This window comes from Electrophorus electricus, chromosome 11 (genome assembly GCF_041902795.1).
Source record: "Electrophorus electricus isolate QZ-2024a chromosome 11, ASM4190279v1, whole genome shotgun sequence".
Taxonomy (NCBI): Eukaryota; Metazoa; Chordata; class Actinopteri; order Gymnotiformes; family Gymnotidae; genus Electrophorus; species Electrophorus electricus.
The window spans coordinates 3,338,844-3,354,285 of NC_137507.1; the positions used below are offsets into that span (position 1 = coordinate 3,338,844).

Consider the following 15,442-nt stretch of genomic DNA (forward strand, 5'->3'; position numbering starts at 1 on the left):
TGAACTGTAGTCGACAAACAGCATTTTAACATAATTTCCCCTCCCTTCATCCAGGTGAGTCAGTGTAGTATGGAGCAGATGTGCAATTGCATTGTCAGTGGAGCGGTTGTGGCGGTATGCAAACTGCAGTGGGTCCATGGAGGGTGGCAGCGAAGATGTGATGAAGTCTCTGACTAGCTTTTCAAAGCACTTCATCACGACTGATGTGAGGGCAACAGGGCGGTAGTCATTGAGGTCGGAGGGTTGAGGTTTCTTCGGGACGGGGACGATGGTGGATCGCTTGAAGCTTGAAGCTATTATACAAACTTATCAATTTATCATTCTTATTCTTGTTTAATTGTTAGGCATATCGTATTTCCATAACCCTAAATTCACAATGGGAAGCTCAAAAATAATTTCTCTAAAATAATATAATATAAAATAATATAATTAATTAAAAATAATAATATAATTAATTATATATATATATATATATATATATATATATATATATATATATATATATATATATATATATATATATATATATTATTATTATTATTATTATTAATATTATGTTATTAAATAATATAATTAATATTATATTATTATATAATATCTCTATATATTAAATTAAAAAAATGTAAGTGTAATGATTTAAACTTATCTGGGGTTGGCCGCCCCACGATCTCCAGCACATACCGGAACTGAATCTCTGGACGGTTGGACATATTGTGCTTGTAGGTTAGATCAGAACTTCTTTTTTTTTTCGCGTGGAAAGATTGTACGGATATTATTCACAGTAAAAATTTAAACGATTGATGCTCCACCAACTTCGCTTGTGTAGCCAAAACAAACAATCCGACCGTACAGGAGCTGGACACAGACGTGACCGACGTTAGTTACTGTTTAGGACGGATTTACTTCGGGTTTGTATCTCAAACTGCATAAGCTTTGCGACGAATCTGTTTTGTATAAAATATGAGAACATTATAGTAAACACGGAAAGTGAGGCTTTTAAATTCGCGACATCGCTGTTTGAATGTTTTAAATTTGGAAGGGGTGCTAATTAGTTATGTTTGTGATTTAAAACGTTCATTTGTTTCCATGTTGTTTGTATTTCCTGTTCCGGGTCGATGTGGCTGGCTGTTCTGTTTACGTTGAAAAGCTGAGTGAGTATTTATTAGCACAGTTAAGATAGCGGGCAATCTAACGAGCTGTTCTGTCGAGCTTGTAACTTGAACCTGGAAGATATTCTGATAGGGGGATTAAAATGCAAAGGCAAAACTTTCGGCATCAAGCGATGGGCCCGAGACCTGGAGGATTCCGTAGTCCGCCACCAGGTTTCGGCAGAGCAGCAGGTCTAATGCCCTCGCCCCCGTGGCCATTTCCAAACCCACCGCCGCCGCCGTATGGACCCCGATTTGGACAGTACTGCGGCTCACCCAATACCCCACCCAGAGAGTTTAGTGGTAATCGAGGTGGCGGTGGTAGAAAGTACAACGGCAAATCAGCAGGGCACACGCCGCGCAGACCAAACTGCAGTCCCCGCGGCACCACTCCGCACAGGCACTCGCCGTATCAGACTCCTGGACAACACGCTGGACATCAGGTAGACAGTTCGCTTTCTCACTCTTTCATTTTGTAAAGGCCGTCAGAGGCAGTTTATTGGCGACTAAATATAACTTGTAGCCAAATTGATTTAACCGATCTATTAGTCTCGTGTCCGAGCAGGCGAGCCAGCTGCTCGGGTCTCCTTGTTAAACTTGCACGTAGCTACTTAAGCTGCATAGCTACAGACTGTAGATATGCACGACGTGTAGATGTTTTTGCAGTGAAGTAGTAACGTTGTCTACTATATGGAACAGCCGCTTCAGATTGACTGTCGTGTATTTTTTACATAACTGTCTCCTAAAGGGTTCACCGCGGATATCCACACCAGTTGGGTCATCGCATGGCAGGGAGAGAGGGGCAAATGATATGGAAAAATATTACAAACCATCTATGCTTCAAGATCCCTGGGCTAATCTCCAGCCTATCTCAGTCACAGACACCCAGTCCAAATGCAGCTCCCAGCAGACCACAGACACAGGCAGGACAGGGAGGTACTACAGTCCGAATTGAATCAATTTTAAAGTCTCGTCAGTGGATAGAAGGGCACCTACAGCCATTTTATTTAGTAGGACAGCTGTCCACGTTCAGCTCAAAAAGTGAGTTATTGGTAGGAGGTGGGAAAACGGATCTGATTTAGTTGGACTTGGGACAATAGCAATAACTCATGGAAAGCTGTTTACAGCAATTTTTTAATTTTTATACAGCAACCTGTTTGTACACAGATGCTATTATTGTACTTTTATATTTTACGTTAATTTTGACTATGGGATTAGAATAATATTGCCATTTGGCACAGTTAGTTGGTCCCCTACAACTTGTTCAGCTCCAGTGGAGTTTGATCACACAGTGGGTGTGGGAGCAGTATATGAGATTTGGACAGTACATTTGCCTACCTCTGAATTGATGCTGTTCCTGTTTTCAACCAGCAGTAAAATGATTTCCTAGGTATTACTTTCTAATTTTGTACAAATTGTACAAATTTTATTTTGTGAAATCTTTCATTTTATCTTGACTGTCAATTTCTTTTCTTGTTTAAAAAAAAACCCAAAACAAAACAAAAAACAAACAAAAAAACTGGACTGATCTTAAACCACATTAAAAGCCCAGTAAGGGCTACTGTTGCATTCAAATTTTGTTACAAAACATACATTGTAAAACACTTAAAATTTCAAATTTTTACATTCTCAGGATTTTCTAAATGCTTAAGTACCTCTGAGTTGAATCTGATTTGCGTTTTGTATTTCTCCTTTCCACACAACACCTGCTAAATATATACTTGATAAACCTGGACATGTCATATCATTTCTTGTAATAACTTTTTATATATTTGAATGTTTCAAACATTGATGACTGAACGTCACAAATACAACAAATTAATATAGCAGTGTAAAATAAATTTAAAACCTATGACTTTTGAAGGAAAAAAGGCTTAATTCCAAGTGTCCATTCCTTACATTCAGAGCATAATGCAAAGGTCCATTGGAATCTTGAGCAGTCTACAAAATACCCAAAACTTACAGGTTGAAATGAATCAGATCATTAAGCTCCTAACATTGTCATAACATCTCTTGTAAATCTTTCCATTTTAGGTAAATATAATACATTTGGGACTATTTTATATTCAGCATCAACCCAACAGCACAGAATGAAAGAGTGACATTAGCTAATAAAGGTCCAACCTGCAGTAACAGCTTCAAACATACATACATACCAACATGCCAAACACTATAAGGCCTGGTCCAATCATTCAATCATTAGTGAAGCTGGCACGCTGGGTGAGATTTTTCCAATTTTTGTTGGGGAGCACAAACAGGATAAAATAGTGGATGAGGTGTAAACAAAATTGGTACATGTACAAAATTGGTTCTTTCCCAAGGCGTTGAAGAACGTTCCCAAGGATGTGTACGTAAAGGTTCAGCTACCACCATTATTCCAGACTTGGTGGGATCGAGGTGAAAGGCCAGCCCTCCGCAGTAGTTACTGTGTCCATGTACAACAGCCTCTAACCAAATGCTTCAGATTGCACGCTGACTGGTGCAGTTTATGCAGTCCTCACACATGACTGTTCTTGCATGTCACACAGAGTTCCTTTTTTCCGTACTACATTTGTGAACATCTTATACTAACCTTAAGCCATGGTTATGATGTCCTTCTGTTTAATAAGATCAAGCATGATAATGTTGAACTCCTCAATATAATTTTATATCTTTTTAGAATTATGGTGTAAAACATTAAATGTTGCATGGAAAACAGCCTTTTATATTATGGTTAAAAAAACCAAAACAAAAAACAAAACCCAAATTCTCAATTTGTCTACGTGTAGACTTCAGATGTTTCTATTTCTACGTTTAAATTTTTGGAAATTTCAAGTAACCGACAAGCTCACAGAAATGGCGAATATGGTAAACTGAAATGGAAGGATTGAAAAGAACTGGAATTAAAGTTAATGACCTATTGGGTGGATCAAGTTCATGGTGCAAACAATAACCAAAAAAAATATTTAAACATGGCCTAAACTTAATCATTCACTACACATGTAGAGTAGTTTATTGCCTGTTATTGCCTGATATTTAAAAAAAAACAAAAAAACTCTTAGCATTAGTAAAATGGGAATTTAAATATGCCATACTGGTATCAGACACTTTTTTGATAATGGCTGCTCATTATTCATAGCACATTTTTATTTGTTTCCATCTTAAGGCAAGGACGGATATACAGTTGACACTTTGATCTGTGAGCAAAGTGTCAGCTTTTTGTGCAAAGTAAAGCAAATACAGTATGCCTACACTTCACACTGCATTTAAAGCAGTAGTGTTACGCCCCCTCTCGCTACAGCTTGGGGCCATATTCTCCCGAAGACGTGCACTTCTTCATCTGTTCCTCACCGTGTAGTTTGACTCATCGAATGTGCTGAATACTTAGCGGGGAAAACCCAAACAAATAACTTTTTACTTCTGATTCACAACTATAACCTTCAGCTTACTTGTGCTGACATAGAAATTCACAATTGTGAAGCCTGCATCTGGTAGTTATCTGCATAGTAACCTAAGTATATAGTATAATTATTAAGGCTCTACACCTTAGACCTGAAAACCTAATCTTAAACAGCAGCAATGTTTCTTTAGCAGTTTAACAATGTTTTTTAATTATTTAGAGGGGTTATAATGCTTCGAGAAGTTTGTGAAGTAAAAATCAAGGCACTTATTTTGCATATTATTTACAGATATGGAAACTCTAGTAACTAGTCTTTTCTAACAAATTTAAAAGGTCCACTAAGTACTAAGTCCACATTCACCTGTAGCCTTATCAAGGATCAAAGCTTGGCATAAAAAAGAAACATGTTACTGAAGGAGAACAGAACAGTGATTGGTATTTAAAAAAACCCCACAAGCCCTGGTTGAGCAACTGAAATGCATGTGTCCTGTTGCCATACTACTAATCATTCACTAGCTCATCGCACAGTGAAACATCACACTTTGGTATGCAGATATATGGTATATAGTAAGTGCCACATAGCCATCACATGCAAGGGGAATATGGAGGAAGAAATGACGAAGTTGACATGAAAGACTAATTTAAGCAGGACAGTCAGATTTCTATGACTCTCCTCTCTTTGAGCAATCCTTCCACTAGGCATACAGCTGATGAAGTCATGGGAGAATAGGGCCCTGTTTCCTTAAACACCAGAAACAACAGGCAAATGCAACATATGTGGAAGTGCCCCATTAATTTAAGTAATGAAACCAAATTACTTTATCTTAAGCGTTCTAGTTTAAAACCATTCAAGTTGTGGACACATTTCAATTCTGCAATCTTCGTGTACATACCTGATTCCTTGTTCCTTATTTACACTCAAAACTATGTAAAACAAAATATGAAGCTGTTCGGTGGTCTTGAGCGTGTACGTTAGGGGCCAGAGGAGACATTAGGAGAATGAGGAAGAGTTGACTTCTCTGCATGGACCAACATAATTTTTATAAAATGCAGCATCTCTCCCGGACCCTCTTGGTTAAACTCTTCCTCTTGTTTTTCCCATTCTTCTCTTTGTTGTCCTCCATTTTCCTGGCTCTGATTTCTCGCATAAGGTCAAAAAACACCTGGATGGGTTATAGAATAGGTTTTTAGTGGCAGCCTCAACACCATCACCCGTAAGAAAGCTAATGAATCTCAGTAGAATGTATAAAACTTGCGATATGTAATTGACACTGAATCATAAACTACAGTGTGATGCAGGTGGGCACAGAGTCTAAGAAACCTTGTCTACGTTGGCACGAGTTTTTGCAGAGGTCTCCACATAGCTGACTTCCCATTGGTCCGCTCTGGCTTTGGCTTCCTCCACTCCCACCTGTCGTCGGTCCTCCAGATCGGACTTGTTTCCAACCAGCAGGAAGGGCACACTCTCATCCTCCTTGACCCGGAGGATCTGCTCTCTAAGAGACAAGACCATCTTACACCAGCAATTGCAGGTACAGTTCTTCAAAACCACCATGCAGACCGCAGTCCATGTTTTAGACACAAGTCCAGTAATCAAGTGCTGCAGAATACTAATTTGATTGGCTCAATTATGCTCGTGGGAAAAACGGAAGAAAAATGCTGACGGTCTGGTGGTCCTTGAGGTTTGGGCTCTCTTTCTTTGGCCTACATGAATGCAGAAGAAATTTTAGCCTAGATTAAACTGGTGAGTGAGAGCATCAGGAAATAAAAAACAAGGGGGGAAAAAAGACTGTAAACTGCCGGTTTGTACTCACGTTAGAATTGAGCGTATTATTTTAACTACAGACAGGTTTGAGGTATTATTCCAACCTGAAGTCAGCAGTAGCAGCAAAAGACTCCGATTCTGTGATGGAAAACACACAGAGAAAGCCCTCTCCACTGCGAAAATAGTTGTCTCTGATGGCCGCGTAATCTTCTTGACCAGCTGTGTCCAGTATGTCAATCTGGACCTCCTCTCCATCCAGAACCACTTTTTTTCTGTAGCTGTCAGCTTTAGTGGGCTCATAGTCTTCCACAAACTTGTGAAGCAGAGAGAAGGTACTTGTTAGAATATGAGCAGTGTTTCAAGAATCCACAAAACATGGCATAGCGAGCGATCACGTCCGTCAGAGCGGCTACATTTCACCACAATTTCAGTCAAATTGAAGTCAGGGTTAATCAAGACTGAAGTCTCACCTCATCGTACATAAACTGCAGTGTGAGTGCAGACTTGCCCACTCCACCATTGCCCACCATAATTACTTTGTGAAGGGTCAAAGAGTTCTGCCCCTTGGGTTTATTGGCCGCCATCTCCCCAGGCAAGCCAAAACGAGCAAAAGAACAGGCGGGGACACAGGGAGAGGAAGATATGTTGCTTATCCTACACAGGGCAATCTAAGGAAAGAAAAAAAACAATGTATATCACAGTAATGAAGAAGCAGACAATACACCTAAAACCTCAAACTGCTCAATGTGTCATGACAGGCATCAGAGAACACTAACACCCGCCCTGCTTGTGATGACGCATCAGACACAAAACAATGGGGCTTTTTTCAGAGCTAGAACTGAATTAATCCATTCCCTTACTCACACTGACATCAGAGCCCTTACTAGAACTGAGACGATTACCATGTCTCATTATGAACACTTGATCCATATTTGGCTGCTTGTGCACATGGTGTGTCATGGCACATGTGCACAATGATCCCATTTCCCTAATAAAATAAATGTAGTGTAGTGTGGCTTTATCCACACTTATTAGTCAAGCGAAACAAATGGGACAAGTCCGACATGTCAGTGTAATCAGAAGAACATTTAATCCCAAACTAGTATTTGCACTCTTACTAATAATGGAAAAGCATTAGGTTAGTTCATTTTTAGCCATATTAATATTTCTGAATGAAGTGCTCCAAAAGGAGTCCTGTATTCAAAACACTGATATTGAAATCCGCCTAATTATAGCTGCACAACCAGTCATTGCAGTCCATAATTTAGAGGTTAGGTGTGTCTCAAAAGTTAAAGCACCCAATAAGAAACTTTCACTTCCCTCTCATTGTATGTGTGACAACCCCAGTCTCACAATAAAAGACACAGGGCGGTAGAGCAGCAAGGCTGGTGCTAACCGCCTCTTTTGTTCACTTGTACACACACTCAATGGTCAGAGCAGAAACACACAAGCTGAAGGTTGTTGAGGTTGTAACAGCAGTCTTTCTAAAGCCACATTAAGACACACTGCTGTGGCAAATTAACTACAGTTATTATTTCAGTGGCTGAGGAGTTAATAAATGAGGAACTTTGTAGTGCACGTGTAGATTTATAAATAGATTATGCTTAGAGTTTTACCCATTGCTCTATTAAATGTGATTACATTCCTCTCCAAGATGGATTCTGCCTTTCAGTGGACTTTACTACTTCTCAAAAATACTCTCTGACTAAGTAGTAAAGGTTTCACTCCAATGCATATTCCAGCTGTTCCATCATTTGTTATTTTGCCAAGCTGCCAGAAGCACTGTGAAAACAACCCAGCTGGAAAACATTCTGAGTCTTGAATATTTTGCCTTCAGGTGTTCACTATATAGAACTATCCCAGAATGCATAACAAGTTTGTTCATGCATAAGATATATGTGGAGAGTCATAATGGCTGTACTACAAACCTATATTTCATTAAACTTGTTTGCTTCTTAACTCATATAGCTGAAGCATTGGAGACCAACAATTCAATCACTCGTCTAAACATGAAAAAGAAAAGTTGAAACCGAGGAGTTGTACCAGTATTTAAAAAGTCTGTAAGTTTTCGACGCCTATCACATTTCAGTGGTACCTCATGACTGACCACTCACACTTTACACCTACACATCATTACTCCTGTTGACTAACGGTAGCCCACGCTGAATGAAATTTTGACGTTTTTGTAAACCAACCCTAAAAACTCCGATTACGAAACCAAGTGGACTGCATTTCTAACGTCTTAAACCACAGAGGCTACGAAAATCTGGAACCTGTTTCATGTCACACTTCCATTAGATAAAATCTAAATAGCTGACCTAGCTAGCAAGAAAGTGCCTCTTGTGTCATGGTATCACTCAGTGAGTTAAAGTGAAATCCTAAAGCAATACATGGGGGGGGGGGGGGGGCCTTGACGAACTTGATTCAAAATAATATCATATTCTTTATTTATAGTTTAGTTAGCTAGCAAACTAGATTTCACGGATCCGTCTAGCTAGAAAACTATAAAAGATCTTGACTTGGCTAAATTGTGAGCACGTCGAGTTGGCTAACCTAAATAGACATCATAGCTATGTTAGCTATCTTATGTTAGCTAATGTTTGCCCATGCCGCCGGACGTGTTCACATGTAAACACCCAAATTAAAGCCAGGCTCTTGGATCGAACTTTAGCAAAATACTTACCAAGTCGACGTCCTATTGCGAGCTTGATGCCCGTAAATGCACTTTGCGTGGGTGAATGACCCAGGGGACAGACGCGCTGCTTCACCGTTAGCTAGCGGCTGGCGAGCCAACACAGCACGCAGCGCGACGTTCAAAAACACTGGCCTAGTAACCGCCTAGCGACTTCAGTTAGAGCTAGCCAAGCTAAAAAAGTTCATTTAGTTTATTAAACGAAACCCATCGCGATTCCAAACATTTATTCCTAAAGTCAACATTTAATTACTAAAGTAGAACTACAAGTTAAGAGAGTTTCAAATGAGTTTGTTTGTTTGTTTGTTTTACCCCCACGCTCTCTGTTTTGTATGCTTAGCTAGGGGCAAGTTTGACAGCTTTGTTTTGTAGCCTCGTGTGTGATGTCACGACAGCGTGACCATTTCTCCCGGTCTGGCGGGGCGGTTCCCTAGAAACCGTCTCCGCTAGCGCGGCGCTCTGAACTCCGCAGGTAACCTTGAAGAGCTTTTAGCCTTTTGATAAAATCTCACAAACTGGAGACTTTCCATCTTTATCCCAACTTCCTTCTCTTAACGAAAACGTCAGATACGAATCTACCACTACAGAGTCTGTCGAAAACATAACATCACGATTTAAAAAAACAAACAAACTGGAAAAACCATGTTAATGTATTCTAAAACCAGTCGTTTGTAAACCTGAAAAAAAGCGCACACCACACTCCCGAGTTTAGGTATCATCCATCAGCAGCTAACAATTTGTGAATTGTTTTAAATGTGTAAATTTGGAGGAGTCATTAAAATGTAAAAACTGCACATTAATGCACATATAGTTTCTTGTAAACTTGGAAGTAGCTATTTGATTTTGCCTCTTGAGCTAAACACTGCCCTCTAGCGGTCAATTTGACCTAGAAGCTCAAGTCACAAGAGAAAAGCTAGCTAATGTCCACATTACCTTATTTCTTGTATCCTTTAGCAAGACAGCTAAGATCGTTTTATGCGATAACGTGAGGTAAGATTGCACATTGTTCGCAAGCATAAGTGTGGCTTTTTATTCACGGGGCTGTTGCTTGGACAACTTCAGCTCTGCCTTGTGAACAGCTCGACCACATCCCTGTTTATAGGACCCATCTTCTGTCGTGAATTAGGTTACCACAGGGTGATTTGGCAAAATCCATTTTCGAAGCATGACTCACTTTATTCCCCCATCACTTAAAAGCCTCGTCCAGAGTTTCCCTTACTGCAAAATGGAACTGAAATGTCAAACAATCCTTGATACTAACTCCAGTAAAAAGTTGCTGAGGGCAAACTAGGAAAGGTGACACCTGAAAACCTGTTTCTATAACGCACTCAGTTTTACGTATTAAGTTTATGATACAGGCAAACTTGCCATACATTTTGTAAACGCATTAATTCCATTAACAACGACGAGAGTTAAATTAAGACTGGTCTGGTTCCCTCAGAGACCAAACTGCTATCTTATAAAGAACCATAGAGTGACGAAAGAGCTCGACCTCAGGACTTTACTGAAGACAGTTATAGCACTGGTTTAACCATGGACTGTGCCATAAAAATGCTGAATTTGTATGTTATTTTCTGCAATGTACTTCTGTTTACGCCTACAGTGTTTATTAAGTAAATGTGTATTTAGAGCACATTCATCTAAGATTCAGAACAATGGACAGACTTGTCCCATAGTATCCAAGCCCACAGCTAAAGCACAGCAAGACAGCAGTGGCATAACATTCTTCCAGAGTGAAAGACTGAGGAGGCAACACTAAAAGGGTAAAGGCATCCCAATAGGCATAACTAAAAATGTTGCAGCCAAACAGAGTTGGGATGAATAGGGGTAAGATGTTGTTTGTGGTGCAAGCCACACTTCTTTGAGATGTCCTGAGTTCTGCACTTCATGTTTAATTAAGAATTGAGTTTCCAGAACAAAGGGTGTGATGTTTACCGGGTGCTTCTAACTTAATGTGAATAAATTCCTTTTAAAGTTTTGTTTATTCAATCAGGTCCCTTTACTTAAGAAATGGTTTTAGTTACATGAAACACTATCAAAATATGCAGCAATAAGGTGAAGGATAAATGCATTTTTCAAGACACTAATGAATTATGCATTTGAAGTACAAGGTGTGCCTTGATGAAATTCCATACCAAATGGCACAGCAGTATTGAGAAACCTTGTAATATTTAAAGGTTTTGCTGTTATTGATTATGTAAGCTGTAAGATGTGGCAGTCTGCTTTATTGTTAAATTTCTATGCGGAAAGCACTAGGCTCACAAGATTTGAGAGCTGGTGGATGTGTCTATGCCTAAAAAGCCAATTGTAATAGTTTAATGAGAATGTTAAATTACCAATGTAAACACTGAGCCATTATAACAAGTTCATTAATCAAAACTAGCCAAGGCCACGATAAAATGAGCAAACATGTTAGTAATTGCATGGATGTTTATTTTAACCTTTCTCAATGTATTCTTATGCAAAAGAAAAATGTTCCAATGGTAGATATAGAAACTTAAATGTTACACATCAAAGTACACAGATTGGAAAACCAAAATTTCAAGGGGGGAAACTATAAATAAAAGCTAATTTTTTGTTGTAGACAAGTCACCATATACGATATAAACACAGTGTACAGTATCTGTTGTTTGACACAATATAGGTTTCTGCTGATATGACATTTTGGTACATTCGATATCTGTGCAGGCTATGGTTGAGGCACTGAGCTCACAGAAACAGAACATCCTGTAAAGGGTTAACCCAAATGCAGCTCACACTGCCCTTATTAGCAGCCAGTTGTGCAACTTACATACAACTGTATAATGGCGCCTCTTGCAAATGTTTCACTTTAAACTCAGAATATAACGGGCCTGTTCATCTCTTGCATTTAAAGTGCTATTGCACGTTATTCCACTTGTATGATCTGTGCCGTTTCATTGCATTTCAGTCATTTCTCATATTGGAGTGGCTCTCCATTCTTTGCCCTCTGTCAGCGCACGTGGCTGGTGGATGAACACACTGTAGCGCACCCCTTGGTTGGCGGCTGCGCGCACAAACCCACTGTTGGCAGTCATGGTGACGGCGCGCAGCGAGTCGCCAGTGCCAAAGATCATGAGTGACCTGCGGTTCACCTTGGAGCTGGTGACGAGGCGCTGCGTGCGCTCTGATGGCTGGTCTGGCACCACTGTGAGCCGGGCCAGGAGCTGCTCAGCCCGGGCTTTCTCTCCAGGCCCACCCAGCGTGTCCAGGATGACACGGAAGTCGTGGACAGCTGAGTGGCAGGCAAAGAGCTCCTTTCCCTGCATGAATGCATCGAGCTTGGGCTGCACCTTCTCCTGGCGCTCCTGGGCGGCCTGCTCTGTCAGCACTTGCTCGCGGAATGTGTAGTGACAGTTGCCATGGCTCAGCGAGGACACGTACGTGATGAGCGTGGTGATATCTAGGTTGGCTCTGTTGCATACGTCCACCTTCACCTCAGTGGGGAAAGCCAGGCTGGCCACAATGGTGTCCCGGTCCACACAGGTGTGCATGATGTCAGCGTCATCGTCCTCATCTTCCTCCTCCACAGCCTCATTCTCCTCCTGGTCGTCTTCTCCGAAACCAGCTTCGTCCTCGCCTTCGTCCTCGTCATCCTCCTCTGCCCGTTCGTCATCCTCTCCTCCACCTGCAACTGTGTTTACAGCGACAATGTCACCCCTCACTGAGATGCCCATCTCTTTGAGCCTGTCAGCCATGGGACTAGAGACACCGTTGTAGAAGGCAAAGATGATGTGAGGGTTGCTGTACTGCACAGGTTGCTGGCGGCTGGCCTCGAGGAAATCTTCAGCCTGCCGGATCACGCTCTTATCCCCATACTGCCCCCGGCCCTGCCAGATGTTGTGTAAGGCCTCTGCTTTCCGCCCAATGGCTTTAACCCACGTGTGTCCATCATTGGCGACCACATCCACCACCAGCGTTTGCTTCTGCCCATCTGGGCCCTCGTACGCGAACACATGCAAAACACTCATGATGTTTTCTAGGCTTTCAGCGGACTCAACGATGGCTCTCAGGTGGGTGAGGTTAGTGCTTTGCAAGTGAGACTCTTTGATCACGACCTGCCCAGCTTCCACCTTCTGCAAGAATTTGAGTTCGGCGCGAAGCTTGCTGCATAGCTTGGCACGGCCCTCTACCTCTCGGGCCTGACGGCTGCATAGCAGATCCACTCGCACTAGCAGCTCCTTGGCTGCTTTGATTCGCTCCTGAAGCATTGGGCTGGTGGCCATAGCTGGCACATCATTCCTTGAGCACAAAAAAGGGCAGGGTTAGGGTTAGAGTCTTGAGTCGGAACACAACACCAAAACACTAAAGTTCCAAGAGTGTATTACCAAACCGCCTGTTAGAGGCTCCAGTATCTAACACAATCTAAAACATCCACCTAGCTATTCTTCTAATTATAACATATATAGGGGAATAGAATAAAAAGATTTAGTAAGCATCCCATATAAATGCTTATTTAGCAGCACATTTATGCCCAAGTTACCCACCCTTACATATATGCTTATCATTCGTTAATGCAGTGTTTTTTAGCTAGTCTGTTACATGAAAGAAATTCAACTGTTAAAGCAATTAGCTGTTGCCATGTTGGTAGTTAGCTAACCAATGCCATTCACTGACTGCAAGGGCTACTGACAAAATAAAGAAAGAAATAAGTGAACAACAGCAAAAAAAAAAAAAAGGATTGTGTATGATCGCCGTTAAAACTATGATACACAATTGGTTTGGAAAAAAAAGTTATACTGTTGAAAAGAAAAGACTGTAATTTAGGAGTATAACTTGTCAATGACAATCCACACTTTAATGACAGAACTAATGGCTCTGAAGTAGCAGGCGATGGCGACGTAGATAACGGCTAACCTAGCTAACCTACCGTTGACCCCAATTAGCACTGATCAGCGGGGACAAAACCACCTTACCAAAGTTACGAAAACGCTTACGACGGTAACTACATATTTCATGTTAGAAATGGACAAATAAAACGTGAAATTACAACGCATTTCAAACACATACAGCGGACATCCACGAGCTTAACTCTTCCCTGGTTTCCGCGGCGGCCGACTTGTTCGACTGCGATGTAGAACTTCACTACATCGCGCATTCCGCCGCCTAGCGACGGGCTTAAGACATGGCGCGAAGTGCCTCTGCAAAATGTCATTAGGATTAGGTTTTTTGCGTAGACATTTGCTAAAATAATATATATATATGGACACACACACACACACACACACACACACACACACACACACACACACACACACACACACACACACCAGCAGGGGGCCTATCAAAGATTCCGATTAAGCGAAGCGACAACGGTTGTAAAACATTTTAGAATTTCAACTGAACCGACTTGAAGACAAAGTAATCTTGGCTTTATTATAACATTATTCAGTCTGATAAAATTTCGCATTCCGCATTTTGTTTCATATTTTGGCACACAACTGCAAGACGGGCTGAAACTGTACACTCTACTTTTCGGGGCAATACAATTAAAATGATGGTCTGTATTTGACCTCATGGCCGATTCTTAAATTATAAACTACATCTTGTGGAGAGTATCAGGGACTACAAAAAGGCGCACCGGGGCCAGTCCGCATTGCCTCTTGTGGACGGGCGCTAAGGTGCCCGCACGGTAACGCATTCTCCCCTGAATGCGCGGTCCTGACGCAACAAGTCTCCTATCTGGTATCCCACTCTTCTCCACTCCACGATTATGCGCCGTCTGTCAGGAACTCGATTTATTTTAACATGGGGAAGGTCCGGACACTTTCTAAGTCAATTCGATTATGCATTTAAAAGGATTTCAAATCGCAACCTTCGGACCGCTCCGTACCGCTATGGAACATTCTGAAGTCTATTAAAGGACGGAGAAGATCGAAGCAGCTAGCGGTGGACTTTATTCTTTTTTACTTTATACTTTTCTGCGGTTTTCTTGATTTCATGTCTATGGATACTTTTACGGAGGTCAGTCGGTAGATTATGCATTCCCCAGGATGGGTGCGAACAATGGCAAACAGAGTGGGAGTGAAGGTGAGTGGCAAACCCAGATTTCAGCTCTTCGTTCTGGGTGTACAGTGCGTCCCGCAGCCATAGTTGATGCAACGTCATATTCCTCCTTATTCTTTGTGGACAACAGCGGCCAAGACGGCAATGGGGTCTTCGACGTACAACTTGCTCGCAGTCGTACATCCAACTCGCGTTTTCTATGCACATTTAAAAGATGAACGGTTAGATCGGTGTTTTCTGTTCTCTACTGTCGTTTTTTTTAAAATCACACGGCCATACAGTAATGATGCAAGACGTAGTTCTTTTTTAACTCATTCAAACTGTAGGAGTGTGTAGAAGTGAGTAGACTAGACAGATGCTGGAGAACTTGCTAAGATCTTCAGGCTGTACACCAGAGGTCATGCTTATGGGATTCTGGATTGTGGTCTTAAATT

The 15,442-nt window shown here is 41.3% G+C and overlaps 4 protein-coding genes across 6 annotated transcripts in view; 2 read left to right on the forward strand and 2 right to left on the reverse strand.

The window, feature by feature from the left end:
* The first annotated feature begins 686 nt into the window (after positions 1-686).
* On the forward strand, positions 687-2,738 carry mplkip (M-phase specific PLK1 interacting protein). Its single transcript, XM_027001265.3, has 3 exons — positions 687-908; positions 1,148-1,591; positions 1,897-2,738. The coding sequence occupies exons 2-3, from the start codon at positions 1,253-1,255 to the stop codon at positions 2,101-2,103; spliced, it is 546 nt and encodes a 181-aa protein (XP_026857066.1). The 5' UTR covers positions 687-908; positions 1,148-1,252; the 3' UTR covers positions 2,104-2,738.
* A 154-nt stretch (positions 2,739-2,892) lies between these two features.
* ralab (RAS like proto-oncogene Ab) lies at positions 2,893-9,351 on the reverse strand. Its single transcript, XM_027001264.3, has 5 exons — positions 8,976-9,351; positions 6,763-6,960; positions 6,397-6,605; positions 5,849-6,023; positions 2,893-5,690 (listed from the first exon to the last, which is right to left on the reverse strand). Exons 2-5 carry the CDS (start codon positions 6,874-6,876, stop codon positions 5,568-5,570), a joined length of 621 nt encoding a protein of 206 aa, XP_026857065.1. The 5' UTR covers positions 6,877-6,960; positions 8,976-9,351; the 3' UTR covers positions 2,893-5,567.
* Positions 5,925-15,442, forward strand: part of fbxl7 (F-box and leucine-rich repeat protein 7) — a 36,952-nt gene continuing 27,434 nt past the window's right edge. The window contains exon 1 of one of the 2 annotated variants that reach the window (XM_027001260.3): positions 5,925-6,059. Coding sequence is in view for 1 of the 2 variants with exons in the window: in XM_027001259.3 (XP_026857060.1) it covers positions 14,996-15,032 (37 nt within the window). In the remaining variant the exon portion in view is untranslated. Of the gene's footprint in view, positions 6,060-14,339; positions 15,033-15,442 lie in introns of those variants that run through there. The other variant, XM_027001259.3, reaches the window with a different exon arrangement.
* On the reverse strand, positions 11,401-14,129 carry c11h7orf25 (chromosome 11 C7orf25 homolog). 2 transcript variants are annotated; one of them, XM_027001262.3, is made up of 2 exons: positions 14,013-14,129; positions 11,401-13,244 (listed from the first exon to the last, which is right to left on the reverse strand). In XM_027001262.3, exon 2 carries the CDS (start codon positions 13,226-13,228, stop codon positions 11,921-11,923), a length of 1,308 nt encoding a protein of 435 aa, XP_026857063.1. In that variant the 5' UTR covers positions 13,229-13,244; positions 14,013-14,129; the 3' UTR covers positions 11,401-11,920. The 2 variants fall into 2 exon arrangements, with proteins under 2 accessions (XP_026857063.1, XP_026857064.1); XM_027001263.3 differs by lacking the exon at positions 14,013-14,129 and adding an exon at positions 13,873-14,004.

Coding starts and splice junctions, on each gene's coding strand:
- mplkip (XM_027001265.3), top strand. CDS start 1,253: ATGCAAAGGCAAAACTTTCGGCATCAAGCGATGGGCCCGAGACCTGGA. Junction 1,592..1,896: donor GACAACACGCTGGACATCAG/GTAGACAGTTCG, acceptor TGTCTCCTAAAG/GGTTCACCGCGGATATCCAC.
- ralab (XM_027001264.3), bottom strand. CDS start 6,876: ATGGCGGCCAATAAACCCAAGGGGCAGAACTCTTTGACCCTTCACAAA. Junction 6,024..6,396: donor GCTGCTACTGCTGACTTCAG/GTTGGAATAATA, acceptor CTTGTCTCTTAG/AGAGCAGATCCTCCGGGTCA. Junction 5,691..5,848: donor CTCGTGCCAACGTAGACAAG/GTTTCTTAGACT, acceptor TAACCCATCCAG/GTGTTTTTTGACCTTATGCG.
- c11h7orf25 (XM_027001262.3), bottom strand. CDS start 13,228: ATGGCCACCAGCCCAATGCTTCAGGAGCGAATCAAAGCAGCCAAGGAG.